Raw genomic sequence first — 14,139 nt, forward strand, 5'->3', positions numbered from 1 at the left:
CAGCAAAACAGTTTCTCTACAAACCCGAAAAATTAACATACCCTAATTGTACTGCGACTTTCCCATTAATTTACTAGTCTTTGCAACAGCTTTACCTGCTTACCATCTAAATATGTAAAAGTAACCAGCCAGTCAGTAAAATTTACCGACATTACCGGACATCAGGCTATATTTGACCATACTGCATCTCAGTTAGGTAAACAAGAGCATTGGAACACTCCACTGTCTCGGAAAAATTCCTTTGTTCTTATTCCTTCGCTTGTCTGATTTGACGTACTGGAATGTGTCTGTGAAAACCTATCAATTAAAGAATATCCCCGGATAAATTGATCTACCAAGTACGAAATTATTTTTCTATATTGAATCTGATGGCGGTGTAATTCTTTTTTCCTTCATTCTTTTCATATTCCAAGATTTTTATATGGTTACATAATAAATTTCCTTATCGTTATGCAGAATGCTACAGTCAAAACACAGAGAAAAAGAGAGTTTACTTGCAAAAGATGTTGTGCCATTTTTCTTCCTTTTAAGGCTTAAAATTTCATATGGTAGTTCAAACAGGCGAAAAGACAGGTGGAATTTAATTTTACTGGCTTAAAATTCAACACAGAAACCAATAAAGTTTCAAAAAGGCGCAGTTTCTCTGAAACACGGGTAAGGAATAATGCGATAGCCTAAAAACGTCACTGACGTAAACCAAATAAATTAACCCACAGTTATACACATGAATTATAAGAAATTTATGTCTCTTTTTTTCAAGACAAAGCTTTAAAAGACAGTGGAAAAACGGAAAAATATGCCTCGAATTACCAAGTATTATCAAGAAGTAGTCCTGTGAGCAATGAAGTCTTTTTATACGAGTCTAAGATCTTTTTATACGAGTCTAAGATATCTAAGATACGAGTAGCACTCTATTTCCCAACTATTTCTGTGAGAAAAAAAGGATCAATAAATCTTCAAAAGCATAACTTAAAGCCATATTTACGTCTTTATTAGAAGAGACAAAGGAATCAATACAGTTTTTCTTATTCAAAGCATGATTTTCGAAATAATTTTCGTGATCTCGTACGATATCGGTATAAGCCATGGAGGGAGGCAATAAAATCCGTGAAATTGCAGAAAAACTTGTAAAACTATAGTAGAATCGCAGTGCTTGGAATCGTAATTTTACACACTCAATGTCTATTACTGACCATTTGGAAAAGCGGGAGGAACCTGCCTACACGCGTACGTAACGTCTTGATTTCTACGATAAAAGTAACTAAAAGACAATATACAACCATAGAAATAAGTGGAAGACAGTTGCCCACTTTTTTCCATTGAAACCAAGGCCATATCCAGGGGGAGGGGTAGGCGTGTTTAACCCCCCTAAACAAAAAAATATTTCCTTGACTCTTAAAAACGTAACAAAATTAATTTTTGATTTGTACCCCCCACCCCACCCCCCAAAAAAATTGTAACCCTCCCCTCCCCCCAAAAAAAAATCTTGGACACGGCCATACTTGAAACCCAAAGGATTCATGCAAACAAGACGTATGGCGTCAATTGGCTCAGCTCCAAGAAATAACAATATTCGTACCAAATCCGTGGTAACATTCCCAGATGCATCCTGGAAAGTCCTGAGGCTATCGCTATAATATTCTAAAGAGAAAAATAAAATAAAAACAAATCACAATACTAAATTTGGCTATCGTTTTTAATAATTGTCCTTGAAGTATAAGAATCCTACAATAATTAGGTACATAGTTTAAAATCAAGTAGCTGTAAAATAACACAAACAGAAATAAAAACGGAGCAAGATTACCCAAAATTCAATGGTACAATGGGCCAATAGGCTGGTTTAGTTTGGTGGCACTTTCTTTGAAAGTTCAGCTGCATGGCCATCTCCATTCCAGAAATCACTTGAGCAAGATCTTCACCATAGCAATCGATGTTGTGCTTTGTGCGTTCCTCCTCTTCTAATTTCTTCTTTTTCATTTCTCTCCAATACCCTCTACCCGATTCGGAAGAATACGGAACTAAAAACGAATTATAAAGTCAGCTCTCTACTGCACTTAGGCCATAAGAGCAGGGTTGCCACCCACAGTGATTTTAGTAACAGTTTTTAGTAACAGTTCTGGCTCTTCATGATTTATAGGCTAATCTATTTAGCAAGTTTTTTTTTTTTTTTTTTTTTTTTTTTTTAGTGTTGGATCAATATTTGATAGGTTTTGATTGTAAGTGTTATCAGTTGTTTTTTCTTTATATTATATTGTAGAGTACTCCTCATTTTTTGAGGGAAATAAAGAAAATAAATAAATAATAAATAAATAAATTACTAAAGTCTAGAGATTTTTCTCATAGGGAAGCAACCCTACATAAGAGACCTGGTAAGCCAAGTCTGAATTAGACGATGCATATATAATTTAAAAACAAACTAGATACAAATATAAATTAAAAAAAAGTCAGTTTGTTGTAAACTATATTACAGCATTTTAATGAAGCCTTCTATCGTATCAAACAGTTCGTGGTAACGAACTGTAGTAAGGAGCGACCCGGCTCAATAGTAACCAAAACTCTAAAAAATGGAATTTTGATACCAATAGCTATATCAAAAGAATCGCATTTTAATGCTGGTTTTAAATATATAAGTTTCATCAAGTTTAGTCTTACCCATCAAAAGTTACGAGCCTGAGAAAATTTGCGTTATTTTAGAAAATAGGGGGAAACACCCCCTAAAAATCATAGAATCTTAACGAAAATCACACCATCAGATTCAGCGTATCAGAGAACCCTATTGTAGAAGTTTTGAGCTCCTATCTACAAAAATGTGGAATTTTGCATTTTTTGCCAGAAGGCAGATCACGGATGCGTGTTTATTTGTTTTTTTGTTTTTTTTTCACCAGGGGTGATCGTATCGACCCAGTTGTCCTAGAATGTTGCAAGAGGGCTCATTCTAACGGAAATGAAAAGTTCTAGTGCCCTTTTTAAGTGACCAAAAAAATTGGAGGGCACCTAGGCCCCCTCCCACGCTAATTATTTTCCCAAAGTCAACGGATCAAAATTCTGAGATAGCCATTTTATTCAGCGTAGTCGAAAAACCTTATAACTATGTCTTTGGGGACGACTTACTCCCCCACAGTCCCCGTGGGAGGGGCAACAAGTTACAAACTTTGACCTGTGCTTACATATAGTAATGGTTATTGGGAAGTATACAGGCGTTTTCAGGAGGATTTTTTTGGTTGGGGGGAGGGGTTGAGAAGAGGGGGATATGCTGGGGGAACTTTCCATCGAGAATTTGTCATGGGAAAAGAAAACTTCCATGAAGGGAGAGCAGGATTTACTAGCATTATTTAAAAAAAAAATTAAAAAATAAATGTGAAAAAGCTTTTTCAGCTGGAAGTAAGGAACAGCAATAAAACTAAAAACAAACAGAAATTATTACCCATATAAGGGGCTCACCTCCTTATGATACCTAGCTCTTTACGCTAAAGTATTTTTAGTAATTTCAACTATTTATTCTACGGCTTTTGTGATTCAGGGGTCATTCTTAATGAATTGGGATAAAATTTAAGCTTTAGTGTAAAGAGCGAGGTACTGACGATGGGGCGAATCCCCTCATATATGTAATAAAAACATGAGAATACAAAAGTTCTTTACGTAAGCTAATTTATAAGTTACGTAAATCTTTTACCAATAAAAAGATTCGTAAAAAATTAAAAGTTCTAGTTGCCTTTTTAATTAACCAAAAAATCGGAGGGCAACTAGGCTTCGCCCCCGCTCTTTTTTCTCAAAATCATTCGATCAAAATTATGAGAAAGCCATTTAGCCCAAAAAAAAAAAAAATATGCAAATTTCGTTTTGATTATTCCTCTGTGGAGAGCCAAAATCAAAACATGCATTGATTCAAAAACGTTCAGAAATTAAATAAAAAAAACGAGTTTTTTTAACTGAAAGTAAGGAGCGACATTAAAACTTAAAACGCACAGAAATTACTTCGTATATGAAAGAGGCTGCTTCCTCATCAACGCCCCGCTCTTTACGCTAAAGTTTTTTACTGTTTTAAAAAGAAGAATTGAGAGAAAGAGTCAAACTTTAGCGTAAAGAGCGGGGCGTTGATGAGGAAGCAGCCTTTTTCATATACGAAGTAATTTCTGTGCGTTTTAAGTTTTAATGTCGCTCCTTACTTTCAGTTAAAAAAACTCGTTTTTTTTATTTAATCTTATAAAGATTAGATAACGAAAATCAATTTATCAGACAAAAGTACAGACTAACATTCAAAGTTGTCTTACATATGATGGAGGCTAGTCCTGTACCAGTATCCTGTCCAAATACTTTATTCTAAATCCCCCCCTCCCTGTCATGTGCAAATATATATCCGTTCTTAACACTATATTAGCACCACCACTTATTGGTAACTACGAATTTTAACTAATTAATTTTACTATTTCATTAATATTCTCTGAAGATAACTTTCATTAGTGCTAACTGCAGCCTCAATCTGGTCCAGGAAATAGAAACAAAGGATTTTTACACTTTATTTGGAAGGGGTTCCAAAAATTGACTTAGCTCTAATGATTAACAAGTCTGTTTAAGCGATGCCAAGCAAAAATGTAAAGCGGGTCTGCATGCCTAATGTGTGCGACACAATTATTCTGCATATTATATAGCAAGAATTGTTTTCTAACTTTACACTGTCCAAATACTTTATTCTAAATCCCCCCCACCCTGTCATGTGCAAATATATAGCCCAAATTATATATTTTCAATCTATTCTGTCACTTCTCTTTGTCTTGTCTCGTGTAAGCTGAAAAAAAATTAAAAAAAAAACGGTTCTATAATGCGTCAATTAATGAACAAATTGAGCGATAGGGCGTTTATCATGCAAATACTAGATTTAAGTCTCGTCCGGCCTTGGTGGTCGTCTCGGGGCCTCTTTCCTCACGAGCAAATGTACTTGTCGCCTATACTGCTCTCTGTTTTGTGCCAATCTGAGAAGACCATGGAGGTTACAATAGGAGAAGTTCTCCTTCCAGGTTTATACTGCAGTCTTTTGAGTAGGTTGGCATTTGAGACTCGATCTACGTATGTTATGCCAGCGATTCGACGCAGCAGCTTTATACCCTTTTCTGTAAATTCGAATTCACAGAAACATTACTTACCATTAGAAACATCTATAAATTCTACCATCTTTTCTTCTTTTTCACGTTGAGACTTCAGTTCTTCTATAAAATAAGAAAGACATGAATTAAAAATAGAAAAGAATTAACAGGCAAAAAGAAAAAATGCATAATGCTCAAGACAGACGAGGTAAAAAAAAAGACGAGTTTTTAACTCAAATATCAACACAAGCAATCGGTTTCCTATCAGAACATTCTTCCCAAAACCATGAGCAAACAATATTATAATACTTTCAAGAGTAGATTGGGGGGGGGGGGGGTTCGTCATGCTTGATTGGATCGAAAACGACCACTGAAAGCCAAAAATACGTCCAAATAGAAATTCCGATTTCCCCCTTTTTTCACTCTTCAAGGGGGGAGGGTGAGTAGTTGTGCAAAGGGGATTCGGGGGGATTTTTTTGTGTGATTAATCTAATTTTTCTGGACATTTTGGTTATTCTGGACACTAAATCCCCGAACACAATTTACAACCCTTCCCCCAGTTTTGGGGGGAGGGAGGGGATATGTTGACCCCGAATCCTTTTGTCATATGATCGTTTGACCATTTCAAACGGACACCTCAAAATTTTGATTGACGCATTTGGCGAAAAGAAGGAGGGGGGAGGGGTATATGTACGCCGATCACTTTTGATGGCTCTTAAAAAGGTACCTTTAACCTCAATTTCCAACCAAATGAGCCACCTCTGATGTTCATGCGACCACTCCATAAGTAAAATCTTATCTGCCCCCAGGGCATAAGTTAAAGCATTTGCCCCCTGGCTATCTAGTGCGTGAACTACTTATAGCAAAATGGCTATCTCACAATTTTTATCGGATGGGTTTGGGGAAAAGGTCGTTTGGGGGGGAGCTAGTTGCCCTAGCATATCTAATGACTCTTAAAAAGTACACTAGGACTTTCAATTTCCATTCAAATGAACCCTCTGTGAAGTTAATACAAGTACCACTTCCATAAGAGCCATATATGTCCCAAGGGCATAACTTACAGCACCTGCCTTTGAGCTCTGGGGGGCTGTGTCGACACTGGTTTTCGTTATCTGATCTTTGAACATTTTTAATAAAATGGCTAACTCAAAATTTTATCGAATGCATTTGGCGAAAAGGGGCGTGGGGGGAGGGCTAGTTGCCCTCCGATCACCTTCGACTCTTAAAAAGGACAATAGAACCTCCAATTTCCAATCGAATGAGCCCCCTCCCAAGTGTATACGAACACCCCTTCCATATGAAGTGCCTCTGAAAAAAAAATAATAAAACATTGGACTCATATGGCCTTTACTATAACCAACGCTATATTGTTGCCTCTGAAAAAACTAAAAATAGAAAACTGCTAAAATTTCCAGGGATTAATTTCATTACCAAGCAATATGGGTTCAGGATGAGTGGTTTTTTTTTCACCACGTCACTTTGTATGGAAGGGTTTGTAGAAAATTCGGAGGGGATTAATTTGATTGGAAATTGTAAGTTTTAATGCTAGTCAAAAGTGCTTGCAGGGCAGCCTGCTCCCCACCTATACCATCCTGTGCCCTTCCCTAAAAGATGTGGGATCAAACCTTGAGATAGTTGTTATGTTCAAAATAGTCAAAAGATCCAGTAGCTATGTCTACAGAGATGACACAACTCCCCACACCCAATGGGGCAAGGACTGTAAATTATGCAATTAGCCTATTGTTTGTATATAGGATTCATTATTGAAAAATGGGGAGATACTTGATCTTGGGTCATATGTGTATTAAGATGAAACTTAAGGGAATTTTAAAGGAATGCTGAACTAAGTCAATAGACAATATGTACGCCAAGGTTATGAAAAGGTCGCATCTGTAACATTTTTGAATAGCTAAGGGTATTATACTGAGACTTTTAAGGCTTGTTGAGGGGGGGGGGGGGTTTGAACTAACCAAAACACACTATGTAACATACATTCTTTTCAAAACGCCATATCTGCATTATCTCAAGAATAGTTCTACTACTACTAACAATTCACTGCAGCACCATGCCGTCTGAGCCCCACATAGATGCACATGCTTTTCCTCTGTCGCAATCTATTCAAAACTTCCTCTTTTACACCCTCCCAGCAAGTTCCACCTTCCTTTAAACACTTTCTTACGACTTCTTCCTATCAAACAGTTCGTGGTAGCAAACTGTAGTAAGGAGTGACCCAGCTCAATAGTATCTGAAACTCTAAAAAATGGAATTTTGATACCAATAGTTACATCAAAAGAATTGCATTTTTATGCTGATTCTAGATATATAAGTTTCATCAAGTTTAGTTTCACCCATCAAAAGTTACGAGCCTGAGAAAATGTGCCTTATTTTAGAAAATAGGGGGAAACACCCCATAAAAGTTAAAGAATCTTAATGAAAATCACACCATCTGATTCAACGTATTAGAGAACCCTACTGCAGAAGTTTCAAGCTAATATCTACAAAAAGGTGTAATTTTGTATTTTTGCCCAGGAGACAAATCATGGATGCATGTTTATTTGTTTGTATTTTTTGTTTATTTTTCCAGGGGTGATCGTATCGGCCCAGCGGTCCTCGAATATCGCGATAGAACCCATTCCGACGTAAATTAAAAGTTCTAATGCCCTTTTAAGTGACCAAAAAATTGGAAGGCATGTAGGCCCCCTCCCACGCTCATTTTTTTCAAAGTCACAGGATGAAAATTTTGAGATAGCCATTTTGTTTAGCAAAATCAAAAAACCTAATAATTATGTCTTTGGGGACGACTTACTCACTCAAAGTCCCCGGAGGAGGGGCTGCAAGTTTCAAACTTTGACTGTTGTTTACATATAGTAATGGTTATTGGGACGTGTACAGAGGTTTCTAGGGGGATTTTTTCACGTTAAGGGGGGTCAGGGGAGGGGGTGACTTGGGAAGATCGTTCCATGGAGAAATTTATCATGAGGAATAAAATTTCCATGAAGGGACCGCTGGATTTTCTAGCATTATTTTAAAAAAACACGAGAAAATAAATAAAAAAAGTTTTTTTTCAGGTGGAAGTAAGGAGCAGCATTAGAACCTAAAACGAAAAGAAATTATTACGTATATAAGGGGGTTCATCTCCTCCACAATAGCTCACCCTTTACACTTTAGTAACTTACGTAACGTAACTTACGAATTAACTTATGTAACGAAATTCTATATTTGTGTATTTTTATTACGTATATGAGGCGTTCTCTTTAAATTGAAAACTTCAGGAAATATTAATGGGGATACTGAAATAAATAAAAAAGATGAAGTATATCACATTTGTCAAAAGGGTATATATGCAATAAGCATATTAAAGCTGAGAATATTAAGTTGAAACTGTCAGCTAAGGTTAAGAGGGTATTGAACCAAACCATCAAGCACAATGTGCATCTTGGTTTCCAAAAAGGGCACATCTATAATATCTTAGGAGCTTCTAAGGATATGAAGTTGACTGTCATTTAATTGTGAGAAGGCTGCTAAGCAAAATCAATTGACACTGCAGTAAAAAGGGTGCAACTGTAGAATATCAGGAATCACTAAGATTATTTAGTTAAATATTCAGGGTATGTTGAGAGGATATTAAGCTAAATCAAAAGATCCTATGTGCATAAATTTTGTTGAATGGTGCACATGCAATATTTCAAGAATGGCAAAGAATATTAAACTGAAACTTCAGTACATGGTAAGACAAATTCAAACACACATTATCTAGAGGCTGTACTACTAGCAGAGCTAAGGATACTAAGATGAAAATATCATGGAATATTGAGAGGGATGCTGAACTAAATTAAAAGATGCTATGTGCATCCAGGTTGTCAAAAGGACATAAATGCAGAATCTTATGAACTACTAAGGATATTAAGTTGAAACTTACAGGGAATGGGGAGATAGTGTAGAACAAAATCAAAGACATTATGTACACCATGGTCATATAAAAAGCACATTTGCAATATCTTAGGATCATCTAGGGGGTACTGTGGAAATTTTCTGGGAATGCTCTAGAGGGGAATATTGAACTATGTCAAAAGACACTAAGTGCTCATGGCTGTCAAAATAACAAATACAATATAACTCAGGAGCAAGTAAGACATTAATTTGAAACTTTTTGGGTAGGTTTAGGGGAGCTGGAAAGTTGAGGAATATTTTCTGGATTTTTTCCAGAGAAATTGCCAATGGATTGTTTAAGGTATCTGACTGCATCTCAAATAGTAAGCTTACAAAAAAAATGGATCAATCCTGCTTTCTAAGGCTACAATGAGAGAAAGGTTGAGATGGCTAGGACAAATTCTGCATATGAAGAGTGACAGATTGCCAAATATCATGCTTATTGCAAAACCATCTAGGGCAAACCAAAAACAGTTTAAACCCATATGAGGTGGGAAGATAATGTAAGGATAGATTTAAGGGAAACGGGAACTTCTTGGGAGGTTATAAAGAGGGAAGCTTTAAACAGATTGGGGTGCAGGGTGAGTGTGCATAGCTGTGTTGTCCTCAGCCAGCTTGGTGCTGCAATGAGTTGTTAGTAGTAGTAGTAATTTGTCTTCTACCTAGAAAAGCAATAAAAATATTCTATACTTACCTTTTGTACTTATATCACATCAACAGGCCTAGCCTAAGTGCAAATTTGAGTGCAAGTCTAGATTAGGGGCTACTGAGAAGAAAACATGGCAACCAAGCAATTATTACCTCATTATGTGCAGAATAATTGTAGTTAACACATTTTGTATCCAGCTCTCCTATAGACCTACTTTACCCCCAACCCCCCTCCCCTAATGTGCAAATATATAGCCAAAATTATACAAGGTAAAAAACTAGTATGCAATTAAGAAAAATTATTTAAAACTCAATAAGGTTATTATTAAAATTATTTAGAATCAAACACTTGAAATTTACCAAGAAAGATCTCTTTTAAGAAATACCAAGTATCCTATTTTGATGTATATATCCTTTCAGTGTTTCAGTTTTATTCACATATTAACAGAAAGATTATTGTCTTTTGATTCTTAAATGTAACTTTTATTGCTTGACATTTATTCTATAAATGAAAAATATTAAATATATATTTTTTTTCAGTTGCTTGCCAAAACAGAGGGTAAATTTTTTGTTGTTCACATTATTGACTGCATTTTCAATGAAGTATTGAAAATATAAAGGCTGATGGAAGAAGGTGTAGAATGGTTAGGTTATGCCATTTTAAATCTTTTTTATCCCCAAAAACTGGAAATATTTTTGTCATTTTCAAGAGCTCAAAAAGGAACTAAATTTGAATTTGTAATAGAAAAATTTACCAAACAGAAACCACATTTTGAATTTATGACTGAAATTTATTTATGAATGAAATTTCACTGACAAGGTGAAGATCTTGTTACTACACTCATATTGCATCATGTTGTAGTAAAATAAGGGCAATACAAAACCCATCTCTGGAATGTTATTTTTGGAATGCCTAAGAAAAGTGTTCTTTCCCAAAAAGAAGTCTTTTACTCTATTTTCTATGGAATCCCATCTCTGGAATGCTACTTTTGAAATGCCAAAGAAAAGGGATCTTTCTGAAAAAAGAAGTCTTCTACCCTATTTTCTATGGAACTCTATCTCTGGAATGCTACTTTTGGAATTCCAAAGAAAAGTTAACTTTCCCAAGAAGAAGTCTTTCACCCTATTTCCTATGGAATACCAAAGGAAATGTCTTTCCTAAAAAGAAGTCTTTTACCCTATTTCCTAAAGAATGCCAAAGGAAAGTGGTCTTTCCTGCAAAGAAGTCTTTTACCCCATTTCCTATGGAATGCCAAAGAAAAGTAGTCTTTCCCAAGAAGAAGTCTTTTACCCTATTTCCTATGTTATGCTAAAAAAGGTAGTATTTCCCAAAAAGAAGTCTTTTATCCTATTTCCTATGGAATGCCAAAAAAAATGGTCTTTCCAAAAAAGAAGTCTTTTACCCATTTCCTATGTATTCTACCAATGCATCTCTCTTGCTTCTACTTGTGTAGGACCTGTAAATTGAATAAAAAACAAGAACCAGAAAATAAGAGTGACAGATGACTGAATGTATTAGAAGTAAATTTGGGCTATATATTTGCAGATGAGGGAGGGGGATTGGATCTATATCCAATTGAAAAAAGTAAACTTTTGGATATGACCTAATAATTAGGTCACAAACAAGCATTAGGATAGTAGGCAAGGCTCAAGTAATGGTTCCTGAAAAAAGAAAATTACCTCTCTCTTTCTTATGATCCATGCTTATCTTCAGAAACTGTATAAAATCCTTATCTACTGTTAAATGAACATCCTCAGTTTCTGTGTTTTCTAAGATTTCTCTTTCAGAAACTGATTCTTTGATCCTTTTAAAAGAACTAGACCTTAGTGAATTACTCACACTTGTACGCTCTCTTTTTGGCCTGGATGGAGATTGATCTGTTTCAGAATAAGATTTTTCTAAAAGGTTCTGGCAATTCTCAACATTTTTCAATGGGTTTAAATGTTCATTTAGGGCTACTCCATTGGGTGCATTCTTGTCGTAAACATTAGGCCTGTTATAGGTGTTTGACACTTCCTTTTTCCTAAAAATGTATTTTTGTCCATCATTAAATCCAGAAGCAAAACTGGAGTTGATTAATTCTATTAATTCTTCTTGCATTTGTGGAAAAAACAAGCAACGTATTTTTTCGAATTTCTATGCCAACATCGAATCAGTATTGCCAAGAGTTTTAGGGACTGAAGTGTCAAATTCAGCAAAAAGGGACACTTTTAGTGTCCTCCTAGAAAATTAGCCAATATACTTTAAAAATTGACAAAAATAGGCTTTAAATGGTTTTCTCACAACTCCAGGGCCAGATTTACGTTCTTCTTTTTCAAGTAAAAGCAAAGCGGTTCTTCAAATACGTAAAATCCCATGTAAAACCTCAAATCTCCTAATACGCGAAGAAGAAAAAGAATTCAGTACAATTTCTCGGGTTCTCTTGAACCTTTGGTTGTACTAGTTACTCTTCTTCCGAAAATTCAGTAAAGCCCTGTTTTTATTATGGCATTTTCCGGCACCAGAGCCGGCTTTGCCGCTTTTTGGACGACAGTTTTCATTTTCATCGTTTTTGGCAAAAAATTCGAAAGCACAGTCTTATTTCAGGAACTGCAGAAGATTCTGAATCATTTGTGTTGCGTTTGCGGTGTTACAGGAACGTAAAGAAAAGTTGGAGTAGAATTAAGATGAATGACAAAATGTGTTGTTTAGTTTTTACGTTTTCAGCCAAAATGTCTACTCTGTACCGTGAGAAAACGAAAACGGCGATAAAAACCTGTCTTCACTATGAGCCGCCCCAGCCGTCTGGGCCGGAAAACGCCATAATAAAGACAGGGCTTAAAAGGTTTGCGCCAGCAGACCACAGATACGATGTCTGGTCTTCTGCAAAATTTTATCGACCATTTCCCGCAGACTGATATCGAAAAGCGAGTGAAACGCGCTTGGCTTAGAACGTGCTTCACATCATTTTCACCTGGCTTTTGCAAACGCGTTTTGTAACGCTGCTCTCGTAAAAATACACAACCACAGCGTTATTTCATCCAAGCATTAATAAATTCATGAAATCAATTAACTAAGAGATCAAACTTGATAAGGAGACAAATAATGAAAAAAAAAAGGCTTTTTGGTGGCAATAATAGCCATGGTTTTTCGAGGAAAATCTGTTTCTCTCTGCCCACTCTCTTTCTTCTGAGAAGAGGTCGATGGCGTCTGTTAGAGACAATGGAAATGCTTATTTAATCGCAATCCTTTTTACCAAAAGCAGAATAGTGCACAACAAATGTTTAAGCAAATCCGAAATATTTTGCGCTAGGCCTTTGCCATCTTAGCGGCTCAAGATGGAGCGAACCGAAAAACCTAGACAGCATGAAGAAACCTTTATAAGGGAAAGACTGTGCTGGATTTCACATACGGTGCATTCCATGTTATGAAGGCTTACGAAAAGTGAGCATCGGATTCCAATTCAGAAGCGTTATACAGAGGTCCAGCCACACCTTGGGTTCAGAAAAGGCCAAGTTTTTCAAGAGAGAAAGGAGAAAATTACAAGAATGTGAGAGTATGAAGGGAAACTTTAATGCAGAATTCCTGTACAAGAAATCTGTTCAAAGCTTCAGCTTTCGTTTTTAAAAAAAAAAAAAATCAAGACCATTCTCAGGGCGATTTAAGACGACCTAGAGCGATCGTAGGGGCCCAAAAAGCATCCAGAGTGCACTCCAAAAGGCTCCAGGGCCCGGCAACCCGGGTCGTTTTGCTAGCGTGAGAACCTGCTCAAATTTCTAGTATATTTGAAAATTTGAATAGGTCCCCCCAAGTCAAACGGCGCGAGAACCTCATATTTCCAGTATATTTAAAAGTTTAGATAGGTCCCCGGTCACACGGAGTGAGAACCAAAGCAGCAAATCAAATCAGGATCGGACAGTTTGATACTAACTACTATCCAGGTCACACCTCTGCGTACTCCTGTAGGCTACTAGTCATAAAAGACCTTAAGCTTTTACTTACCAGCAGTAATACGCTTGCTTCAGTTTTTTATCAAAAAAATTTTCTAAACTCTCTTGAGCAAGTCAAATGTTTCACCACGTTTGAATTTTCGCGCTTTTGAAAAGGAAAGTAGTGCGGATACGAAAAAAATCCCTAAGACGAGAGCGAACCTGAAAAGCACAAAGCACAAATTAAAAGCAGTTGCAGTTAAGAAAAAACTGAAAATAAATACACATGGTATTGATTTTGAAAAAATGCCAAAAAGTGTCCTTTTTTTCAAAATGTTGCCTTTTTTAACGCAATAGTGGCACGGTGTCCCCCAGAGTGAAAAAATTTCAAAAAAGCACTAAAAGTATCCCTTTCGCAACCCTGCATCGAATTCTTTTTTGTTAGATTTGCCTTAAGCTAGATAGGGTTGGTTAAATGTAATCTTATGGTGCATACCTGCATTCACTCATATCCGTCATGAAAGTCCTGCAAACATTCATCTAGTTGAGGAGAATGTTAACTAGACTAATA

At 36.2% G+C, this 14,139-nt stretch overlaps 1 protein-coding gene across 1 annotated transcript; it reads right to left on the reverse strand.

The window, feature by feature from the left end:
* Window positions 1-1,678: 1,678 nt before the first annotated feature.
* Window positions 1,679-11,817, reverse strand: LOC136036484 (gem-associated protein 8-like). The gene is made up of 3 exons (XM_065718747.1): window positions 11,340-11,817; window positions 5,142-5,204; window positions 1,679-2,018 (listed from the first exon to the last, which is right to left on the reverse strand). The coding sequence occupies exons 1-3, from the start codon at window positions 11,758-11,760 to the stop codon at window positions 1,801-1,803; spliced, it is 702 nt and encodes a 233-aa protein (XP_065574819.1). The 5' UTR covers window positions 11,761-11,817; the 3' UTR covers window positions 1,679-1,800.
* Between the last annotated feature and the right edge of the window lie 2,322 nt (window positions 11,818-14,139).

This window comes from Artemia franciscana, chromosome 15 (assembly GCF_032884065.1).
Source record: "Artemia franciscana chromosome 15, ASM3288406v1, whole genome shotgun sequence".
Taxonomy (NCBI): Eukaryota; Metazoa; Arthropoda; class Branchiopoda; order Anostraca; family Artemiidae; genus Artemia; species Artemia franciscana.